This window comes from Actinia tenebrosa, unplaced genomic scaffold (genome assembly GCF_029948245.1).
Source record: "Actinia tenebrosa isolate PJP-AT-01 unplaced genomic scaffold, QUT_ActTen_1.0 PGA_scaffold0__85_contigs__length_37466705, whole genome shotgun sequence".
Taxonomy (NCBI): Eukaryota; Metazoa; Cnidaria; class Anthozoa; order Actiniaria; family Actiniidae; genus Actinia; species Actinia tenebrosa.
In genome coordinates, this window is record NW_028292569.1 from 31,660,897 (window position 1) to 31,683,265 (window position 22,369).

At 35.9% G+C, this 22,369-nt stretch overlaps 1 protein-coding gene and 1 long non-coding RNA gene across 9 annotated transcripts in view; one reads left to right on the forward strand and one right to left on the reverse strand.

The window, feature by feature from the left end:
* The window catches only part of LOC116298406 (adenosine receptor A2a), a 29,170-nt gene extending 13,823 nt beyond the window's left edge, over positions 1-15,347 (forward strand). For 4 of the 8 annotated variants that reach the window (XM_089040718.1, XM_031706852.2, XM_031706853.2 and 1 more), the window contains 3 exons: positions 3,685-3,780; positions 8,322-8,411; positions 12,657-15,347. In XM_089040718.1, the coding sequence (XP_088896844.1) occupies positions 12,682-13,593 (912 nt within the window). In that variant the 5' untranslated portion in view covers positions 3,685-3,780; positions 8,322-8,411; positions 12,657-12,681 and the 3' untranslated portion in view covers positions 13,594-15,347. Of the gene's footprint in view, positions 1-3,182; positions 3,438-3,684; positions 3,781-8,059; positions 8,176-8,321; positions 8,412-9,887; positions 10,026-12,656 lie in introns of those variants that run through there. The other 4 variants (XM_031706854.2, XM_031706851.2, XM_031706858.2 and 1 more) reach the window with 4 other exon arrangements.
* LOC116298407 (uncharacterized) lies at positions 3,726-5,946 on the reverse strand. Its single transcript, XR_004197331.2, has 3 exons — positions 5,881-5,946; positions 4,444-4,514; positions 3,726-3,809 (listed from the first exon to the last, which is right to left on the reverse strand). It is a non-coding gene; the product is annotated as an uncharacterized LOC116298407 (long non-coding RNA).
* Positions 15,348-22,369: the final 7,022 nt, after the last annotated feature.

Here is a 22,369-nt window from a genome sequence, read left to right on the forward strand (position 1 = left end):
TGTGGAACGGAGCTTGATTTGGAATTTAATGTCACATAGAATATATGACAGACAAGGGGCCCTAAGGTCTAGATTGAAGGAAGTATAAAAAGAAAATGAGAGGATCAGCGACAGTGATAGTCTTAATAAGGGTTTAATCTTTAGTTTTTAGGCGATCTACTGACATCTCACTTCTGACACCAATCTATCTATTGCATCATTTAGTCGCTATTCCTTGCTGGGAAAAAAACATAGTGCTCCTCAATAAGTTAAGAAAAGAAAAGCCTTAACCTTTTTTAAGTTAGTGAATTTCTATTTTTCTCACACTAAATCCGTGAAACAAATACTAATTTTTAGCACTAAATAGTGATAACTAAACAATAGAAAACAAAGGATTCTGTATAAAATAGTACTAATTAGTACTATTTAATGTTCACGGTTTTAGTGCGTGCACTCTAGTTTCGCGACTTCGACCAATATGGGATATATTTCCCCCCAACTAGCCGCCAATATAAACCCGTATTGTCGACTAAAAATCGCAATAACTTTTGAGTATTCATATATATTATCTTAACACTGAGGCACTGAATCAGGAAGTAGCCGCCAATAGTCGGAAGACATTCTTTTTTGACGTATCTTAACCCCCAACTATAATTTTTTTTAAACGCACATTAGCAAGTTCAGCGGTGGCAAAAATGAATGTGGCGAAAAGTAAAGCTGCTTCGGGAAGGAGTTGTCAACAGTAATGATAACAATTGTTCAAGCTCTGCTCAGCTTATTGGATAACAGGAGCAAGATTTCCTGCGTTTTGATTGGTCTAGACCGAAATCCATTTCAAAGACAAGAAACGATAGATAAGTTTTACTTGCAGATGAAGTTTGTTTTCTTTGAATGATGCACTAGTGATGTTGTTTACCTTTCTGTTTTAAAATATAATTTTGAAAGCAATCGAACTAGATCGTCTGGTGAATCAAGGTGTTAATCCTATATGGTAAGTTCTTATCGAAATATTCTTATCGACGCCAGGAAAAACATGAGTGGTCGCTTTGACCAGGTTTGCTAGCCGTAATTTAGAGGCTTTTTCAAGACGTTTTTTTAAGATAATATTGATTTATAATTTATAAAAATTGGCAGCTGTATTTGGCAACTATCATGAAAAAAGAAAATTTGAGTGTGTTTTTTTTTTCAAGTTTGAGGAATAGTCGAGCAATATGCGATGTAGATGCATTCAATTACCTCACTCCTTGTAAGAAACTCCAATATCTAAAATACTTGACTCAAAATAGTCATATATGATTGATTATTTAAAATATCAAGAATCAAGCTATATATAACGAAATAAAAGAGAGTTCAGCGTATTCTTGATCAACGGACACATTGGACGCTTAATCCAGGCGACAGTAGACGGAATATGGCGCCAGTGAACGCTCATTTACATCGGATAATATGAAATGAAACTGTCCTATAACAATGCTATTATACAAAGTATATATGAGCCTCAAGCATCTTTCTTCTCGTTTGCGTCAAAGAACTCAATCCCAAAATAAGAAAACACTCACAAAATTGAATGACAACAAATTTATTTCCAATAGATTTTTTTCCGAATTCGCTTGCGTGACCACAAAACAATGCTCGTTTGCGCCGAAAAGCTCAAACCTAAAAAAATACAAACACTCACAAAGACAAAACTTCGGGGTTTATTTCCCGAATTCTCTTGCGTGACCACAAAATAATGGCTCCAAGTAGAGACTGAACTTGATAAACCACAAACTCATAAAGTCCAACCTCGCGGAATCAGGTGCAGCCATTGTTTAGTGATCACGAAAGCGAATTCGGGAAAGATTAATAACATGCAAAAAAAAAAAAAAAAAAAAAGAACATTTGCGCACAATTTGTTATGGACATTTCAAACCATTGCGGCCAAATATCATGGCATGCGGTTTATGAAGTTTTATTAAATATGATATTAAATATGATAGTTAAGTTCATCATACTCTTAATAAGAAAATTGTTTAGTCTGGTATTAATGCTTCAAATGGACTAAAATTCTAAAAAATTGTCTTATCAGCATTTTTATGCTTGTTTTGAGATAAATTGTGGCTTAGTCGGTAGAGTGCAAACAATTAGTCCGTGAAACACTAATTACTAAAAAGTACAAAATAGTGCTAATTAAACAATAGAAAACAATGGAATTTGCATGACATTGTGCTAATTGGTATTGTGCTATTTTATACGGTTATATTGTTTGCACTCTAAACGTTTTACCACATAAAAAATAGTGTGTCAGGCGCCCTTATGACCGAAACAACTTCAAAAACATCACGTGATAACTACAACAGACGCTAAACAGTCAAGTGAAAGAAGAGAAACTACTCCATACATTTTGCCAAATTTTTTTTGAGTGTAGAGTGACCACAGTAAATTCGTGAAACTTTAGTATTACTAAATACTAGTAGCACAATTCCATGCAAATTCCATTGTTTTCTATTGTTTAATTAGCACTATTTTGTACTATTTAGTAATTAGTGTTTCACGGATTAATTGTTTGCACTCTAAAGGCTTTGCAGTTTAATTCAAAGAAGCCAAAATAACCTATAGTTAGTTATTGTCATTTACCTTAACTGCTAATTAAAACTGTTAACCTTTTCACCTTCACAGACGTCTTAACACGAAGTAACAATATCGAAGACGTCATTACTAGTAGTTAGTGAATCGGTTTCCACGTAACAACGGCTGTCAAGGACAACTACAGAATATAGAATTTCTAAATGAGCTTCAGAATTTATACAATTTTGTCGTCAATCTATAGCTACCTGCACAAATCTTAAGCCCCGTTTACACTAGCGATCTTTGCGGCGATTTTTGCTGCGATTTTTTTGCGATTTTGTCCATAAAATTATGGTAAAGAATTTACTTGTAAAATTTTTTTTCAGGATACCAAGATTTTCCTAGACGAATGTCTCTTTTGAAGGATGAGATAAAAGATTTCATATTTCTGAAAATTGCCACAAAAATCGCAGCAAAAATCGCCGCAAAAATTGCCAGTGTAAACGGGGCTTTAGGGTTTCAAGCTAACTCTTTACCTCTATCCCCGCCCTCCCCACCCACACCATGCGATTCGCCGACAATCCTTCCCTAGATTCCCTACGGTCGTCAAACAACGGGGGGTGGGAGGGTAGGGGGGATTAAAAATATTAAATACATTAGCCAAATATGGATATGATTCTGGTTGGTATTTTGACTAAGAACCGACTAGCTAAGAGTGTTCAGTGTTCGAACAAGAACTTGGAATTATACAAAGCTCCTGTAATATATATTGTCATCGAGTAAGGAAGGGTCCCGATACATGAACGTAGTATAAACACCTTAAATAATCACTGATGAAACTAAAAGCTGGAAGAGGACTACCTGACAAGTAACTACTTATTATTAAGTTTGCGCTACTGGTCTCTGACAGTGTATGACATACAATAATATACTATATATAGGTATCTCTACTGAACAAAAATAACACAGTTGTTACGTTTGTTCTTAGTTAGATTTTTTTTTTTTTTTTTTAATATTTTGGCTCGACAAAGTCTTTCAATTGTCGCCTTGAATATGAATCAAAGCGTTCAAAGAGTATTGTAGTGTTATGTAGCAATCAATAACATCCATTTTGTACGTGTAATGTAAGTGATGTTTTTTTTTTTTACTCTCCTCCAGGCGTCTAGAGTTTAATTCTTTCTTGGAAAACAGCTGAAACAGAGGGATTATTTCTTGAGGAAAGCACTGCCGGCCAACACGCTGCGTCAACAACAGGTACCCACGAACGTTTATCTACATAATTCCTTGAAAATATAAAACATAGCGTTTCCATTTGAATAATGATTGGTTTTTCTTTTAAAAAAATTTTCACTGAACGAATTATCAGTCATTCTCATTTTCACATATGAAGTATTCAACGAGACTATGAATAAACTAGTGAATTGACTTTGATAAGTCTGGTCTTATCAAAAATAAAAATAATAAGGATTTCTTTATTCATAAAAACTTTCATTGACCTCGTCCGGTGTTGCGTTGAATTTATTGCATGGATCTGCCATTGTTTTACCACATTATTGTAAGTCTTAAAATAGTTAATCCCAAAGCAACGCTTAGCAATAATTATGATAAGATGCTAATGACATCTCATTAATTATATTTTTTTTCTCGTATATATCTAAATTTAATATTGTCATACGTGGCTAGGAAATATAACCAAAGCTTTTTAAACAAATCGGGAAATACGTGTTTACACATTGAATAAACTCTAGCTCTTCGCAGTAAAACGGGTTTTTTCAATACCAAAGTTTTAAATCAACATTTTATTGGTTTGAGGATCGGTAGAAGCAGGAAGTCTGGGAGACAATGCATATAAACATGAGAAAAAAACACCATTAGCGGAGCTTATTCTTTGCTTACTATACTATAGATCTACATTACCTTGTGGAGGTCTAAAAGCTTTTCACGCTGTATATCACTTTATAGACTTTCGCAAAATCCGCCGCCCGAATCTAAAAAAAAAAACACCGGGAAACAAGAGAGGTCGACTTGGAACAAGTCTAATCACTTTATAGATTTTTCTCTGGCCCTTTCAAATTATACGTGCGTAAAGTGAATTTTTAACGACCAACTTTCAAGGCGAAGCATTAGATGAATCAAATTATAATTTTTTTTTTGAATTTAACCTTTTAATTATGTTAAATGGCGATAAAATATGAACCTTGAAAGGCTTCGAAGAGAAGAATAGATTGTTCAATTCAAGTACAAATGCAGAAAAATCAATATTCGATGTATTTTTCAGCCATAAGTTTGGTAGCTAATTTGGATGATTGTCACATATATGCCTGCAGTACATAACATAGTTTAAATTCATTTCGGATCCAGATATTAAACTTATAAAATAGCCGATTGATGCGTGTATGACATTGTCGATCTCTTGTGAATGATGACAGCTTTGATTTTAAAATGCATAATTTCGATCGGGGGTGACTGTTTTTCACCTGTTCAAGCTCAGATGATAGTTTTTGCCAGAGAATAACAACGTCATAACATTAACAAGAAGCGCTAAGATACAATGTCTTCTAGTTGTGTTTGAAATGATTTTAAGCTACAACTTTAAAAGCTTCACAACGGCCCTTCAAGGTTGGTCTTGTCAGAGTTGGTTAACATCAAAAACGTGACTGCTTTATGAAAATCTATACTACTGACTGATTAAGTAAAAAAAAAAACACCATTTGTTATGCCACAGTAAAGCCGGCCAGGTAAGTAGAAGTAGTAAGAACAGTTTCTCTCTAATCTTAATAGCCAAAATCAGACATATATTATTTCTTATCGCAGCAGGATAACCCCTTTTACACTCTCTTTTTGTCTCGGCTACTCGAGGTAAAATGTAGGTTAAATTTGATATCAAAAAGGGGAGTTTTTTAAAGTTATATTTCAAGTACTTTGTCCGTAGAATAAATTGTGCGCGGGACGTCGTCTGCCTTCGAAATCCGCGGCAATATCGGCCGATCGATCGAGAGGCAATATAAGCTATTGTTAGCAGCTACCAATATTATGTTTTGACTTTTCTGATCAATTAGTATCATATCTTATTTAATATGACAATATTACGCGCAATATTATATTGGTTTTATTCCAACTGCGCATAAGCCTAATTTAACATTTTGACGACATTTTAGGCCCCGTTAAAAGGAAGGTTTTTGTTTGTAGAGGCTTGAATGCGCTTTCCCGACTGCGCTTTCCCGACTGCATGGCGGTGGCGTCATTTTCCGTGAAGAAACTCGAAAACGAACAATAATAACGTTATGTGGGTGGAACAAAAAAAATTCATTTGAAAACAAAAATCCTTGTGGGCGACGAAAATATCTAACTTACGTCAATCACAGCATTTGAGGAGTTGATCAATTACACTTAGTTGCACCTATCTCAGTAATATCAAGATTTCACAGAAGTTTAGAACTATAACGCTTGCGCTGTGATTGAATGGCTTTTCCGTGGTTTATATCTTATGAAATATTTAAAAATTTAACGCTCGCGCTGATTAGCTGGATAAAATATTTGAGATATAACGCACGCACTGATTGGCTGGCAACCGTGTTTATATCAGAGGACAGAGACACATTCGCGCAAAATCGATCAAAAATATTTTATGAAAAGCAATACGTATAGCGGCTGCTAATGTTTCCGTACTATGATATAAACACACTGAGAGCTGTAGAGCATGAGAGAAGCAAGTAGTATGCCTCGTGTTCACAAACATTTTCATTTTGTGCTCTACAGCTTCCCGCGTATTTATTGATAAGTCATAGTACAGAGACATGCGTGCACGTTTGGTATTGATAAGTATAAATACATATATATAAGACGAATCATTACACGGTAAAAAGCGGCTGTCGTCAGCTGTTATAATTTAATCATTCAGAAAAAGAGTTATCTTGATAAAAGATTGTTGTACACGCGTAACGAATATCACAGCTGCTCATATTCAGACAACTAAAAATCTTGATGTTTTAAGATTATTTATATTTGTCCCTTTCGCCATGGAAAAAGGGCGTAATAAGTTATTAAATTATTATAATTATTAATATTATTTTTTATCTTCACTATATATATAACAAATGAAAAAGAGTTTTGATATCGCTTGATATCACCCTTATCATAAGAAATTAACGCTCAGTACGAAATTAACGCGAATTTCTATAAAATGATTTTTCATTTAAGTCATCGCTTGATTCCTTTTGATGTTAACTACAACTATATCATTATTGAAGCGTTAATTTTCATGATAGTGAATTCATTAACAATTTTATCTGTTTTTGAGATGATATGAAATTATTCATCATTTGAAACTGAACATTACATTTCCAGTAAAGGAAGAATGTAACATTGAAGCTAAAGCAACAGCCTTTAATTTGAAAGTTCATTTTTAAATGTGTGTGTTGTCACACATTGCTATCTCAGTTAATCATCGCGTTAATTTCTGTCAACGTTAACGAAAATGTTGGGGTAGTCAGTCTTTCGAGTCTTGAAAGTGTCTTTATTTTGAAGCATTTTTAACCTCAATCAGGTCACGTTTATTTAAGTCAAGCTAATTTTCAATACCTCAATTAAGCATTAATTTTATTTCCTATAATGACCAACTGAATCCTGGCCCTATAACATGTGAACCGACGGCTTGATAGCCAAACTGGTCCTGATTGTTTGGGGATGAAGAGTGGCGCATACGCCTCTAGCCCGGCTCGTGGCTCTATTACTGAACTTTACTGAACCCCATAACATATGTGATCGAGTAGATTTGACTAGGTCTCGTCCTTGATTCGAGGGTTATCCTCTGGATTCTCCTGATTTCCTTCCTCTGCAAAATCTAACAACACGCTAAATTCGAATTTGTTCTGACTTAGATCAGCCCAGAGGTTGTTTCAGGGTTCGATCTGTGAGTTAGACGTGCCCTGACTTTGATCAGCCCAGAGGTTGTTTCAGGGTTCGATCTGTGAGTTAGCCATGCCCTGACTTATTGATCGACCCAGAGGTTGTTGAGTTAGACGTGGCCTGACTTTGATCAGTCAAAGGTTGTTGTTTAAGGGTTTCGACGATATCTTCTTCATTCAGTAGTGACCACTTTGCCCTACTTCTAGTGCTCCTCCACACTGACATCCCGTATCCGTAGTAACGTATTACGAGAATAAAAAAGCATACATGACGTCATCATTTTGTAATATTGTACGTTCTACATTGAATGGCTCAGCAACGAAAAGAGATATTATTATTGATATTATTATATTATTATTATTTTACAGAATATATTTCAGATACACGTATCAGAACAGGCATACTTGTTCAGTATAAGGATCCCTTTTATCGTATGGATAGATATTGTACTGTCTATCTGTCCTTCTATCGAATTATTTTTTTTGCACAATTCCTAACATGCAAATGAGTTGTCTTTTTTTATTTATTCTATTCCACCTGTCGAGTGAAAAGTGCAATTATACAAAAGTAAATATAGCTGTCACATTTGAACACTAATGTCATCGACTGAAGCAAACGTCATCAGCTAGAACAATACCAGAACAAATATCTCAATCGAGGGTTCTATCTATCCTTTAATGAATGATTCAACTCAGTAAGGCTCTATTTCGAATCGAAAACCACGACCACGGCTCATTGGCGGTATAGATAATTATTATTAGAGTTATATCTAATTGTCGCCCCGAAACTCGTTAATGTATTTATCACATAATGATGATACAATTTGGAGTTGATTTTGTCTGGTGCTTCCGTTCGGCTAACTAAACACTGTAACTTTATGCTTGTAGGCTTGTCAGTGTCACCTCCTCTAACAACCATTGACATCGACTTCAGAAGCTAGTCCATCGTCAAGGAAGAGGTACTGTACTCTAGCGAAGGTAAGTAACGTCCCTTAGATCTATTTATTGCAGATTATCCACTGGAGCTGAAGTGGTTAGTCTTGTTTAAGTCGTGTGGTTTGGACAGGGTCGGTTTAGAATACCGGAAACCTTAGACGGCACTTATATAATCATATTCTAAATGGAAACCTGCCCTTTGTTGCTTCGAAATCAACTCAGCTGTTTCGAAAGCACCTTTTGCCTGTATCAATAATTCATATTTCTCCGTCAACACTGTACTTCTTGTGTCATAGTGAAATCTCTCCACCAAGTCTAAGTTAATCCCCGCGTACTTGACCAATACGCGAACCATTCTTATGCAAGTACATAACCAAATCTTTAGCGAGTTGGGTTGGCTTCCCAGGGGACGAAACCAACGTCAACGCGAGCAAGATTTTTTGGTCACTTTGTGAATTCTCGAACGTTGTTTTTCCAAAGTTCGGATTCTTAAAATGTCAAGGGACAAAGGGACAACTAAAGTAGAGAATCGAGTCGGTACTTGACCTATATTTATTACGCATTGACGAAAATAACAGTCTACTTAAACCCGTGAGGTGCTTAAACGGTTAATATTTTAGCATTTTCTTAATGGACTATGAAATAAGCTCTCAGTTAGTCGAATGTTTTGTATAGTGTTGGGAAAAAACATTAACTCAGCGTGGCTTATCTTTTTTGAGTTCAAGTGTATTATCATTCGTCTTCACAGGAGAAATATGATCCTTTTTAAGTGTATTCCAATCATCAGTTGCCGTTGCTATGGTTTCTGTATTTTTTGATTTTATGTCTTTACTTGTTTCCGTACGTAAGCTTGTTTTTATCTCTATTCACCGGCTGTCTTTCACTCGGAGAAGAAAATTATCGACGTAATTAACTTTTAACAGGACTACTAGTTGGTAAAGAGTATTTAGCGAACGATTAACCAGGGTAAATTAGAATATACTATAAATAGAATGGAAACAAGAATAGAAAAAACAACATAAAATCATCTAAAATTAAATTACACACACACAAACGAAATTTTGTAGTTAATATTTTTATCTTATTTTCAACGAATTGCTAGGATAAATAAATCATGGGATAAATAAAAATAAATACTTATTCCTTTCAAGTTTTTGAAAATATAATCACAAGTCCTTTAATACAACTGCGAAGAACGGATTAAGTAAATTATAAATTCTTAGTAAAAAAATCTTCCAAACAAACACACACACACACACACACATCTCTATAGAAAATGTTATTCCAAGCAGACGAGCTGCAATATTAAAAATCGCGATGTAAGAAAAATTTTCAAACAAAGGTCTTTCTCTATGCTTTGAAGGATATGAAACCGAAAGAAAACACACATATTTAGAATTGTAAAGACTCTATTTTCGCTGTCTAAGATCTCTATTTTGAGTAATAAATATCCTGAGCTGTGATTGGTTGATTTGGGATAACATAACGCTCCCATGGGGGGAACGACTCATACCTTCCTTTCAATAACAAACTTTATTCTTCCTCAGTTTAATGAGTAGAACAGTACTCTTATCTCGAGTTTTATCAAAGTCACTTATGTCTCTTATACATAACATCAAGCAAGGCAGAGTCTAGAGTGAAAACTAATTAAACAAGGTATTTTTTATATTTATTTACTTCAGATATTTTAAATATTTTAGCAGCTTTTCAATATATTTTTCTTTATATAATTAAATTCCTAGCATAAAATGATGCTATAAGTTCTTATGATGAAATTTATTCCGAACATTAGGACTTATTGGAACTGACTCAAGGCCAAATACGACACAGAATTAGTTGAGTTTGATGTTTGTGCAGGCGGAAATGTTAACTCAAGGTAAAAAGCTTTAAATCTTACATCCTTGAGTTATGAAGCTCATCTGTAAGTCTTACAAATTCAAAATGATGCTATAAGTTCTTATGATGAAATTTATTCCGAACATTAGGACTTATTGGAACTGACTCAAGACCAAATACGACACAGAATTAGTTGAGTTTGATGTTTGTGCAGGCGGAAATGTTAACTCAAGGTAAAAAGCTTTAAATCTTACATCCTTGAGTTATGAAGCTCATCTGTAAGTCTTACAAATTCACATTAAAAGGATGCTTTTTCATCTCAGAGGTTTGAGAAAAATAACTTCTTGATATACCTATATACACCAAACAACGTTGTCATCGGTTAAGGCGATAGGCAATAGCTAGAATATAGGCGAAAAGCGATGAGAGATAGGTCATTCAAAGTTCCAAGAATAGCTGGAATGACTTGTGTTTCAGCGGACATCAGTGTTGAGACTGATTCAATGTTCTAAGTATTCAACGAAACCATTTCCATGTCGCAATGACCTATCGCCTTTGGCGATGATAACGTTTTTTTGAATTAGGTGTACACTGGCGAAGTCAGTGTTTTGATATTCGTAGACGCCTGCAAGTGTCTTTGATAATTGTTTACCTTAGAATCAAAATCAAAAGAAAAACCACCAATAATAATGAATATTCAAATTAATGATATGATATCATGTCTGAAAATCAGAAAAAATCCTCAATTCTCCATCGTTTTAAGATATTATTTGTTGATTTCATTTGAAGAGAATTTGTCGTCCTCTAGTTATTCTAACCTCAGCCTTTGCCGAGCACCTGTCTTTGCTCTCTCAGGGAACTAACCCAACAGGAGTCTTGTTTGTCTTGTGCAAGACAATTCGGTCTGGAATCAAATGTCGGTCTTCTCCTAGATTTGACAAATTTAAGTACAGTCCAGTGACTTCAAAGCAAAACAAAAATACTTGCTTTAATATATGACCAGAAAATTTCTCCTTGGAGTTCGAATGCATTGGACACTAGTAAGTATACTTTTATGAAGCTTATAAGACGAAAGAACCTAGAAAAGGCGTCAAAAAAAGTTGGAAGGTAATGGTGAAGTATAGTTCCTAGAAATAAAATCAGATCTATTATTGATACCTTTAGTTAGTTTAGGTATCAATGTTGAAATTTAAAAGTGAAGAACCGTTATGAGAAAAGAAAGCAACTTAACGCGCAGTCGCTTGTGAAACAGGAGTTCTAATCTCAACTCGTAATTGAAGATCGTGTTCCTCATATCAGAAAACTATTTTAGCCGGAAATAGATCGAAAGCTAGTTTTGCTAGCATCACATTGCGTAGAAGGGTTTCCCATTTGTGGCCTTTCACTTTTGATCCTGTCTAATAGATGCACGCTCTTCATGATCAGCGCGCAGGTTCAGAAGCAAGTTAGAAGCAATTTTATGTAGCATAGTCCCTTGATCATTTCAGGGGTTTTTCTCTGGATTCTCCGGTTTTTCTCCCTCGCAAAATCTAACAATCTAAATTCATATTCAGTCTGTAAGTTAGCTGTGCCCTGATTTTGATGCGCCCAGAGGTAATTTTTAATTAAGGGCTCGATCTGTGAGTTAGCCGCGTGCCCTGTCTGTGATCATCCAAAAAGTTGTTTTATTCGAATTCTGAATAACTATAGTTTGATCTGTAGCCCCTATAGGCTTTATTATAACATTTCGCTCTTAATTCAAGAAAATTCGAGTACAAATCAAGGATCGCTCGCTACATTAACTAGTCATTGTCATTGCATAGGTCGCGCAAGACGTTCAAAATATTGCAAGCTTTCTTTGAACATCGCCGCTGCGGTTTGCTCTCAAAACAGCGTCGGTGCGCAAAGTAGTTTTACTTAGTTTCTTTATCTTACTTTTAAATTTGATTATATCATTTCCACTTAAAAACCACAATTGAATAATACGATTTTGACCATAATGGTCTTTATTGGCTACGTCATGTATGTCTGCGATCAGTTCTATTTTTCTTAATCAGGTAGCTTTTTGGTTTAATAAATCAGATTGGTGGTGATGGTTAGAACCTAATAAATCTTATTAGTTGCGGTGCAATGTTTTCCCATTATAAAACACGTGTCATTCCCTACAGTATAACTTCTTTGCTTGTTCACCTGGTTTCCCCTTTTCCCACTTTACAGCCTGTTAGTCTGCCGCCTTTCCAGGTTTGCCCCACGTCTTAGTATCCTGTTGCTTTACCGGTCTTCCTTCTCTTCTCCTTCTTTGCTTTGCTAGACTGTTTTGTTGGGCTATTTATATAGATCTTGTTTTTACCTCCATATCTATTTTCCTCGTGGTTATCCTACCCAGTGAGTTGCAATGTAGTTCTGATATCCTGTTGTCGCATTATTTTTATCAGAAACATAACCTTATGCATTTACCATTTCTATCATCAGGTGTGCCTACTAATACACGTCAAAAATGAATAACTCTAGCGGATTCCCACCAATGACATTGATGCCCCTACCTGAGGTGATTGCATGGTGTTCGGCATACGTTATCGTTGACGCACTAATCGTAATCGGCAACGCACTTACCCTGGCTGTCTTCTACACCAATAAACGTCTATTGCGCATGCGCGCCAATTATTTCCTGGTCAATCTGGCCATAGCAGACCTGTTCGTTGGGATCATTGCAGTACCAATATTTACATATTACCTGGCCGCCGCAAGTAAACGAGGGCATGTCGTCTGGAACGAGTATCCGTACCAGATCGCCAAAGTCTTGGATATTTTCATTGGTTGTGCGTCTATCTTTACTCTTGCGATTATTGCACTAGAGAGAGCATTTTCTGTCTGTTTTCCTCACGTCCACAGAGGAATTGGAAAGAAATCTTACATGAATATGATTGCTGTTGTGTGGGTTCTATCATTTCTAATGGCTGTTCTACGAACCTTGTTCATCGCAGAAGAAATTGGCTTCAACGTGTTCTTCTACTTCCTAATCGTTTCATTCTGTATTTCGATCATTTTAATCTGCATCAGTTATCCAGTAATAGGTATACGGATGAATTACCGATTCGCGAACGTCGAGAAACACAGAAAAAAGAACGATCACGACCGTCGTCTTGCTCTCATGTTGTTTATTGTCACAACGATTTTCATCTTTACATGGCTGCCCTTCCACATCTTGAACGTCGTTACATTTTTCTGTAGATCCTGCAGAAGTATGCCCAACGAACTTCCCTACATTATTAAACTGCTTCACTATGGTAACTCCTGCGTCAACCCCATCATCTATTCATACTTGGTTCCTGAGTTCAGACGAACTGTTATCAAGTTGTTTTGTGGTAAGAATAAAAGGAAAGCGTATGCTTCGACGCAGCTATCATGAAAATTATTACAGACGCATGAAGATATTCTGCTTATAACGAGAGATGAACGACAACTGCTTAAAAACAAATCTTGAAATATATGAGTTTGTTTATTCTGGCTGAAATGTGAAAAACTGAGCTGAGAAAATACGCTGACTATGTTGTCTTCTCTTGAGCCACGCTTGTCATTGTGAGTTAACCTTGATATGATGCTATTTTAATTATCCTATAAAACACTGCATGCCATGAAGGAATGGAAATGGTGGTCTTTGCGCATGTAAAAAATATTTTTGAAGCAGTCATAAGAGTATACAAAAATTTTGATCAGGCCAACGGCCACAATGAAGAATGTAACTAGCTAATCACGTGACTATACCTGTACATAATGTACATAATTGATCACTACATATGTATATATGTATACGATAAATTGTTTAGAAACAATAGAAGACAAACTCAAGTTGCTGAGGATTGTGGGATTGATTGGGGACACAATTTCAAGATAGCGGAGCTATCCCCTATTGAGTCCCACAATGTCGTGCAACACGAGCTCGTTACCAGTTTTCCTCTAAGCTTCGAGAATTGAAGTAAACCCCATAAATATACGAGAAAACTTATAGAACCCTTGCATGTGACGTCAAAGCCGCTCAATAAGCCTGAAGCGAGATGACGTTTTACCCCCGACTCTATACCATAATAGTTTTTGAAATTCTTTCATATTAAAATTTTTGATTCCTTAGAGAACACAGGAACAATAGTCATAATTAAAGAACAAAAGCAATGTGAAAAGGATTATGGTCTAGAGACGGGGGTAAAACGTCATCTCGCTTCAGGCTTATTCGGAGATCAAAACAAAGGAATTCCAATCTCCTGAGAATTGGAACCTATTGTTTTGTCCCCCAGATTGAGCTGCATTCCAAAGTGCATTCCAAAGTGCTGCAAGGGGTCTTAAAGGAATCACTTCTAGGAAGACTGCAACGGAATCGCACGCGCGGTTATTATAATATTTCGTAACAAGAAAACACCTTTCTGACATTTTATGTCCAAAAAGATTTCAAAGTTTTAAATTTTTTCTATTTGTATTATACACTCAATTGAAGAATCGTTGTCGGGGTCAGAAACATAGAACATAGAAGCTGAGACCGAAATGGCACATGGGAAAGGACATAATTATATTATAATTTATTCATTCGCGCCATCCATGCAGTCGGTTTAGAACGCCAAACGCGTATTAAAAACAGTGGATGATGCCACGGGTCTCCGGTCACAGAATGCATCTAATTAACGTACTTCCCATGTGCCATTTCGGTCTCAGCTTCTATGTTCTATGTTTCTGAACCCGACAACGATTCTTCAATTGAGTGTATGCGATTGGTTCATGTTGAACAGGGGTAATTTGGTTAATTTCAAAAATTCTACACGCGTAATCGAAGACACCGTCACCAACTACGTAGCCACATTGTCGGGAAATACAAAGTAGTAATCCAGTATGGCTGCCATGCTACTAGATAAAGGTATCTTACAGTTATTCGTAAGTTGTGGTAGCCATGTTGAAGTACAATACAAAATATACGTCCAACATGGCCCTCATACTACAGGATAGAAGTGACTTCCAGTCTTGCCTAAGACGTGATAGCCATGATGGAGGATATTACCAAATATAGACATCCAGCATGGCCGCCATATTGAGAAAGCTTGACGTTATCGTCATCGCAGAGAGGAATTGTTGTTTATGTATCTGATTGTTGAAGGTAAAATAAAACTATAGAAATGGCTTTGTCTTTGCGCACGGAACTAGAATATGTCACGCGCGTCCAACAGGGCTCAGAGGAGATACAATAGTGCTTAGGCGAGTTTTATCTCTTGTCGCAATGCGGGCATTTGCACGCGCTATTTCATTCGTGGGTAATTCCGCTGGATATTTGAACTGAGGGCAACATAAAAACACTACATTTATATCATGGTCATAAGAATATTGTGTTTAAATCGTCGGTGCCTCTATTGCTTACTATCAATCACGTGACTTTTTGGAGTTGACTGGGGGGCAAACAAGCGGTTGACTGGGGGGCAACTAGCAGAGGTTAAGTCAAAACATATCAAAATAAGTCCCCAAACTATTGTATTTGACTATTTTCACGACATCAAACCAGAAAACAAGAGATCAAAACAACCTCCAGGATTCTACAAGCCATAAAAGAAGAAGTGACGTCTATTGATAGCAACCTATAGTTTTGTTCTGCATGCATCGAAAGAACGATGAATCGTCGTGCGTGCGCGCTAAAGCAAGGCATGATTATACGTAAAGTCCGCATGCGCACACTAAGATTCCTGCTCTGAGCCCTATAATCTCTCTGAGTCTATAATCCGATCATTCTTAACTGCCCATTATACACAAACCCACTCATTCACTAATCCTTTTTGCTGCCATCTTCAAGTACTAAAAACGCCAGTTGGTGTTTACAAACATTAAATCGTGATGTAATGCATGGACCCTTCTTGACTCGGAGTATCGTGGATCCGAGGCTAGCTAACAAATACAAAAGAAATCGCACTTTTTCTCTATGGAATTTGTGGTATTTCTTTTGTATTTCCATGTTAGCCTCGCATAATATTAGAGACAATTTTAAGTAGGGTGCATTGCCTTCCAAGCATTATCACAATAGTTCAATAGTTCTTGTCAAGTTGCTTTGTTTCATCAGCGATTGGCATAGAAATAACAATAGCTTATGTCGATGAACTAGCGCTGTACAAGAGAATTAGAATGCCATAACATCGTCACTCTACCCTTCCCTCTCACAGGTTTCCTCTCTCTCTCCTCGATCCACGCTTACGCTTGGTAAGACACATTATACAAGATGTACTTCAAACAAAGAGTCTTTTCCCCCAAAGTATTTAGTTGATAAAACATTCCACCCAACATCGTCATGAGTCTATTGTCTTGTGTCTATCTAGCTGTGAAAAAGAGAGTCCAACATTTTAGCATGACTGAATAAGATTATCCTAATTCTACTGGATGTATCGTGCGTGCACTTTGTTCAAGCGGTCAAATCAAACACACAGGTCTCAAAAACTCGACCGAAATAAACATGCCAATATTGCTTAAGGCAACTAGCTGGTTCCAGACAGGCATTTGTTTTTGCCCGAGGACATATCCACAATATTTGGTAAGTTTTAGGAAGATGAAATCTGGTAAAGTGAGTCTTGCCAGACGTGTTTGCCCTATCCAAATCTCTCTGTATCTAAGGCCCTGTTAAAACTTTAGATTCACTTGTGCCGAACATAAAGAGTATTTATCTTTTGAATTCATTTGAATAAGATTCGGCACATTTAAAATTACGCGTCTGAACTGGACCTAAACTAGTCATTGCCAAACCTACAATGATTAGCGTTATACTGGATGGGAGAGCCTAAATAGCACTCAGTTGATGTAATGTATTCAGAAATCTATTGATCCTATTGTCGTTCTATCTATTGTATTAGGCGCTATTCATTGTATTCTTATGAATACATTACATTACATTACAAAAAAGAAAATATAAAATACAAAAGTCGATATGACATTTTACGTTTTACTTTTACAAAATTTGTTTAAAATTTCCATATAGAATCTAAAAAGGCCGTTCCTCTGTTGCCTAGAAGGGGGAGCTGTGGCCCCCAAGGCCTTGGCTCCCCCCTGGCTACGCCCTTGCCATTCTCAGCTGGTGTTGCAGAGGCACGAGCTTGTAAATAGTTTATAAATGAGAACAAGTTACACAGAATCTCTTATCCCATAATCCCATAACACTCCTATAACCAAGGGGCGGAAGGGATGGATTTATAGATGAGAAGTGCATATCCTATTAGCCATTCCTAGGTTGAGAAAAAACTGGGTCGAGTTGGCATCGCAGCGCATTGTGGGACATATTTTCAAGCTTGATTCTATTTTATCCCCTAAAAGAGAATTGCACGTCATTGGTATATAGATAATTTGGCAGTCATCGTAGAAAAAAAAACTTTACGGAATGAAAATAAGAATATCTCAGGTAATTTATTTAATTCCACAGATTAAGGGGTTTGCAGATCACGTTTACTCTACACCTTAGCCCGACTGAACAACAAATAGCTCTTTTCTTAATAGACTATAAATTTCATTTCACACTCTAGTGAGACTTCACTTTAGAGGGATCAAAAATTATCAAGTGAAATCCATTCTCAAATGGACGTGTTCATCTTGACTGTCGCGGGCGGCATCTCAACATCAGATGATAAGAGTGTTTTTCATTTTACACTTGGCAGAAATAATGAATGAGATGTTACAGTTTGCTCTTCAGTAAGCGCCAGAATTATATATATTTTTAATTTCACTAGCGCACTTGATTGTACACATCGCGACAACTTAAACTCTTTCGCACATGACATTTATCAATAGATTCTCGTGGTCTATTGAGACTCCAAACAACTTAAAAAGCCATTTGCTTGACGCGATAATGCATAAGTGTCGAATGAATAAATAATGAATTATTTAAGATTAATTAGTTCAATCGCTGTCAGTTTCCTTTCGTCCAATCAATTGTGGTGTCAAAACGGAAGGATTTCACAGTCCCTGACTTATCTTCAGGGGCCAAGAAGTCTATTTGAAAAACTTCTGTCAAGATCTGAACTCGAAGCAAGACGGCGTTGGAAAGTAAGTTTAACCATCCTTAGTTTTGATATTTAAGCAGTGTAGCTACCAAACAATCCCTCTTATACATCCTTGGTGATCTCTATGGTGATATTGTCTAACTATCGTATTCACTATTGATTCACTTGTGCCGTGATTTTAGATGTACTTTTTATAATCGATTTTTCTCGCATTTTCCAACAATAACTGAACATTAATCTTCGTTTTCCCCCCATCGTTATGCAGGAATTCTTGTTCATGTTTGACGCACTCAAGACCTCGAAGGAGAAAAGACTATAAAAAACTAGCACTTACTGACCAAGCCACTGGAAATATTTCTTGCTCAAGGGACTACAATTTTTTTTTTTTTTTTTTTTTTTACATCTTGTTTTTTACATCAGAGGTAAGAACGCTGAAATATGTACTCATTTTAATTTAAAGTTACAAAATATTTTGCTTCATCCCAATATCCCCAACTTAATATCGCGAAAATTGGCTTAACTAAAGTTTGCATTTTCCAAATCACTACCATTGCGTGCTTCGCTTTCATTGAACACTTTAAAACGATACGCATAACAAATATAATAAATGAATGCATTCGAGAAGTAAAGCGTTGCAAAGTGGAGTAAATACATTGATCACGAATCTGGTGCTCGGAGAAAAACAGAACTGATTAAGATAGATAAAATAAAAGTTCTATCATCTAGAGAAAGATTCGAGCGTTGAAATGGACAGACTACGTCCTTGAATTTCGACACGTCAGTAGCCTTAAGCGAACAATCTGTTTAATATATTAAATTGATTTTAAAAAAAAAGATCGATATTGGAAAAACAAATGTTGACTGTAGTAGTTACTTTACTTCCCGCAAGCAAATTTCCGTCGTCGTTTAACCCTGCATGACTTACCACACAGTATCTTTCCTAAAAAATGGCTTTTAAAACGATTGATTTTTAGTCCTTTCGTGCTCTTAGGCTTCTAAAAAAAGATAAGATTAGCCTATCAGCTGAGAATCTGGCCAAAATATTTGGAAATTCAGGGAAGTTTAGTATAATCCTTAATTCGTTATCTTAAACGGATTTGTAAAGAACGTTTTTTGCGATAATGAATCTTTTATTTGGTCCGTTATTTGGTTCGTTGTGTCGCTGAGAAAATGATCGAAAGTTGATTGCTGCATTATAAGGTTCCATCAAGACGAGTCTTCAAGGCTGTGTTTAATATATATAGCAGATGAAGTTAATGGTTACTCCTAAAGCACTGGTAAAAAAAACGTTAAACAATTTCCAACAGGAATCGGGCACGTTCCGTTAACTAGGTCCAAATGCTTTTGAATAGTAACTTGGTTATAAATGGAAATCTCTTTATGAATAAGGAGTAAACTCTGTAAAGTTACGGGGGGATTGAATACACGCCAAAAAGTAGTTATTAATTCCAATGCTTTTTATCAGCTGAATATAATTGGAAATCCTCATCTCAATTGACCGGAAAAGTGTGTGTTGGCTTAGGCTCGTCATGCACTTAATCGCAATTCTGTTGCGAAGTAAATGAGATGGAAAAATAGAAAATCTTTCATTCAATTCCAAATATGAAACAAGAGAAGAGGAAAAATCGCATTAAAAAAAAGTGAAAGTAAAAAATGGATAAATGAATGACTATGTTAACATCGTAGATGGAAAGCACCGTCCCAAACTGAATGCAAAATGGAAAACAGCGACGGCGGACCCCCCACCCCCACACACACACACCTTGCCAAGGGCGTTTCCTATATACCGACGTCTAACCAAAATGTTATTTGGTGTAGAATAAGTAAAGACTTTTTCCATCTAACAAATGACATATACGTAGGCACAATTTACCTAAGCCCAAATAATTATGCAAAAGAGAATGATGAAGATATATTGCAGGATATAGAACTAGATATAATTAATTTTTCAACTAAAGGTGAAGTCATTCTACAAGGCGACTTTAATGCACGAACTGGGGAAATCCAGGAATACATAAATGATGATGACAGTAAGTACCTTAATTTACCTGATGATTATCTCATTGACAATCAAATGAAAAGGTACTCTAAAGACAAAGAGAACGTCGATAAAAGGGGTAAATGTCTAATAGATATTTGCACGGCTTGCAATTTACGAATCTTTAATGGAAGGGTTGTTGGTGACTTGACGGGCAAAAAGACTTGTTTTCGATACAACGGAAATAGTCTAGTCGACTATGTAATCGGGAGTACAAATCTACTTGAAAAAGCTCGATTTTTGAAGGTTAATCCACTAATGCCAGATCTATCCGATCATTGTCATATTTCTTATGGAATAGAAATCCAACTTTACCCCAAAAACAGTGGAAACAAAGAAAGAGAAGAAAATAGGGAATTTTCGACAATTTCTAGCTTAAAGTGGCATACTGGAAATATCGATAAATTACAAAACATTTTAAGCACTACAGAAATGCAAGCAACGCTACGCGAATCAATAGAAAACGCAGATAATGTAGACTCAATGGTTAAGGCATTTACTGAAACCCTAACAAGCATAGGAACAGAAGCAGGTCTTTGTTCCCTAACTAAACAAACTAAAGCATTTAAAGAAAATACAGATTCACAAAAGTGGTTTGATTCAGAATGTGAAAACGAAAAGAAAAATCTTCGATCTCTTGGAAAACAAATTTGTAGGAATCCAAATAATGAACAACTTCGTAGGAATCTACATACCCATAAAAGGTCCTTTCGAAGCATGTGTAGACGTAAGAAAAACAAATATTTCAATTCAAAATTAATGAACCTTGACCTCAAAGATTCGAAATCCACCTGGAAGTCTTTGAAACAACTTTTTAATGTAGGCAAAGCAAAAAATGCAAACTCCTGTCGAGCAAACGAAAAGGACTTATTTAATCACTTCAAGACGCTTAATAGCTCCCAGACATCTGCAGTAAATACTACGGAGACCTTAGAACAGTCGCAAAGTCAAAGGGAATTAGATTTTTCCATTACAGATCAAGAAGTATATGAAGTTCTAAGTAACCTAAAGAAACATAAAGCTCCCGGCCCTGATAATATTCCAAATGAGCTATTGATAACGGGAAAGGAAGCACTAAAAGGACACCTAACGGTAATTTTCAATAAAATCCTAGACAACGGAAAGTTTCCCTCTTCATGGAATCTAGGATATATTGTTCCATTGCATAAAAAGGACGATCCAACGAAAGCTGAAAATTACCGTGGAATAACACTCCTTTCTGCAATTGGCAAAGTTTTTACGGCAATACTTAACAAACGGCTCTATGATTACCTAACTACGAATAATATAATTAAACAGGAACAGGGTGGGTTTAGAAAAAAGCACGGAACAACAGATAGTATTTTTATTCTGAAATCCGTAATCGATAAATATGTTAAAAGTAAGCCACGGAAGAAAAATAATTTCCTTTTTTCCTGCTTTGTAGATTTTCAAAAAGCGTTTGACTGCATCCCAAGGAAAAAATTAATGGCAAAACTTGAAAATGTTGGTATAAATGGAAATTTTCTAAGAGTGATACAATCGATGTACTCCACTGATCAATCAGCAATCAAAGTAAATGGACACATTTCTCCGACATTTTCCTGTTATATGGGTGTTAAACAAGGCTGTATGCTGAGCCCTACGTTATTTAATTTATATCTTCACGATCTGCCTGACTCATTAAATTCGTGTAACAACAATGATGTAATGTTGAATGGCAAACCGATTAGTACTCTTTTATATGCAGATGACCTGGTTCTGTTCTCTAAATCTGCTAAAGGGCTTCAGAAATATCTCGACAAGCTAGAGGCATTTTGTGAACAATCAGGCTTAACAGTTAATATAACAAAGACAAAAGTGATGGTTTTCAATAATACAGGGAAGACAATGAATAACTTCCAATTCTATTTGAACAAATCTAAACTAGAAAACGTTAAATCATATAAATATTTAGGATTAAATTTTACAACCTTTGGAAACTTTACGTTTGCAAAACAAGAATTAAAAAAAGCTGCATTAAAGGCACTATTTCAGATGAAAAAACAAATGGGTGAATTTTTCACATCCAATATCAAATTAACTATAAAACTGTTTGACTCGCTTGTTACACCAATACTTCTATACGCAAGTGAGATATGGGGTATCGAAACATTAAG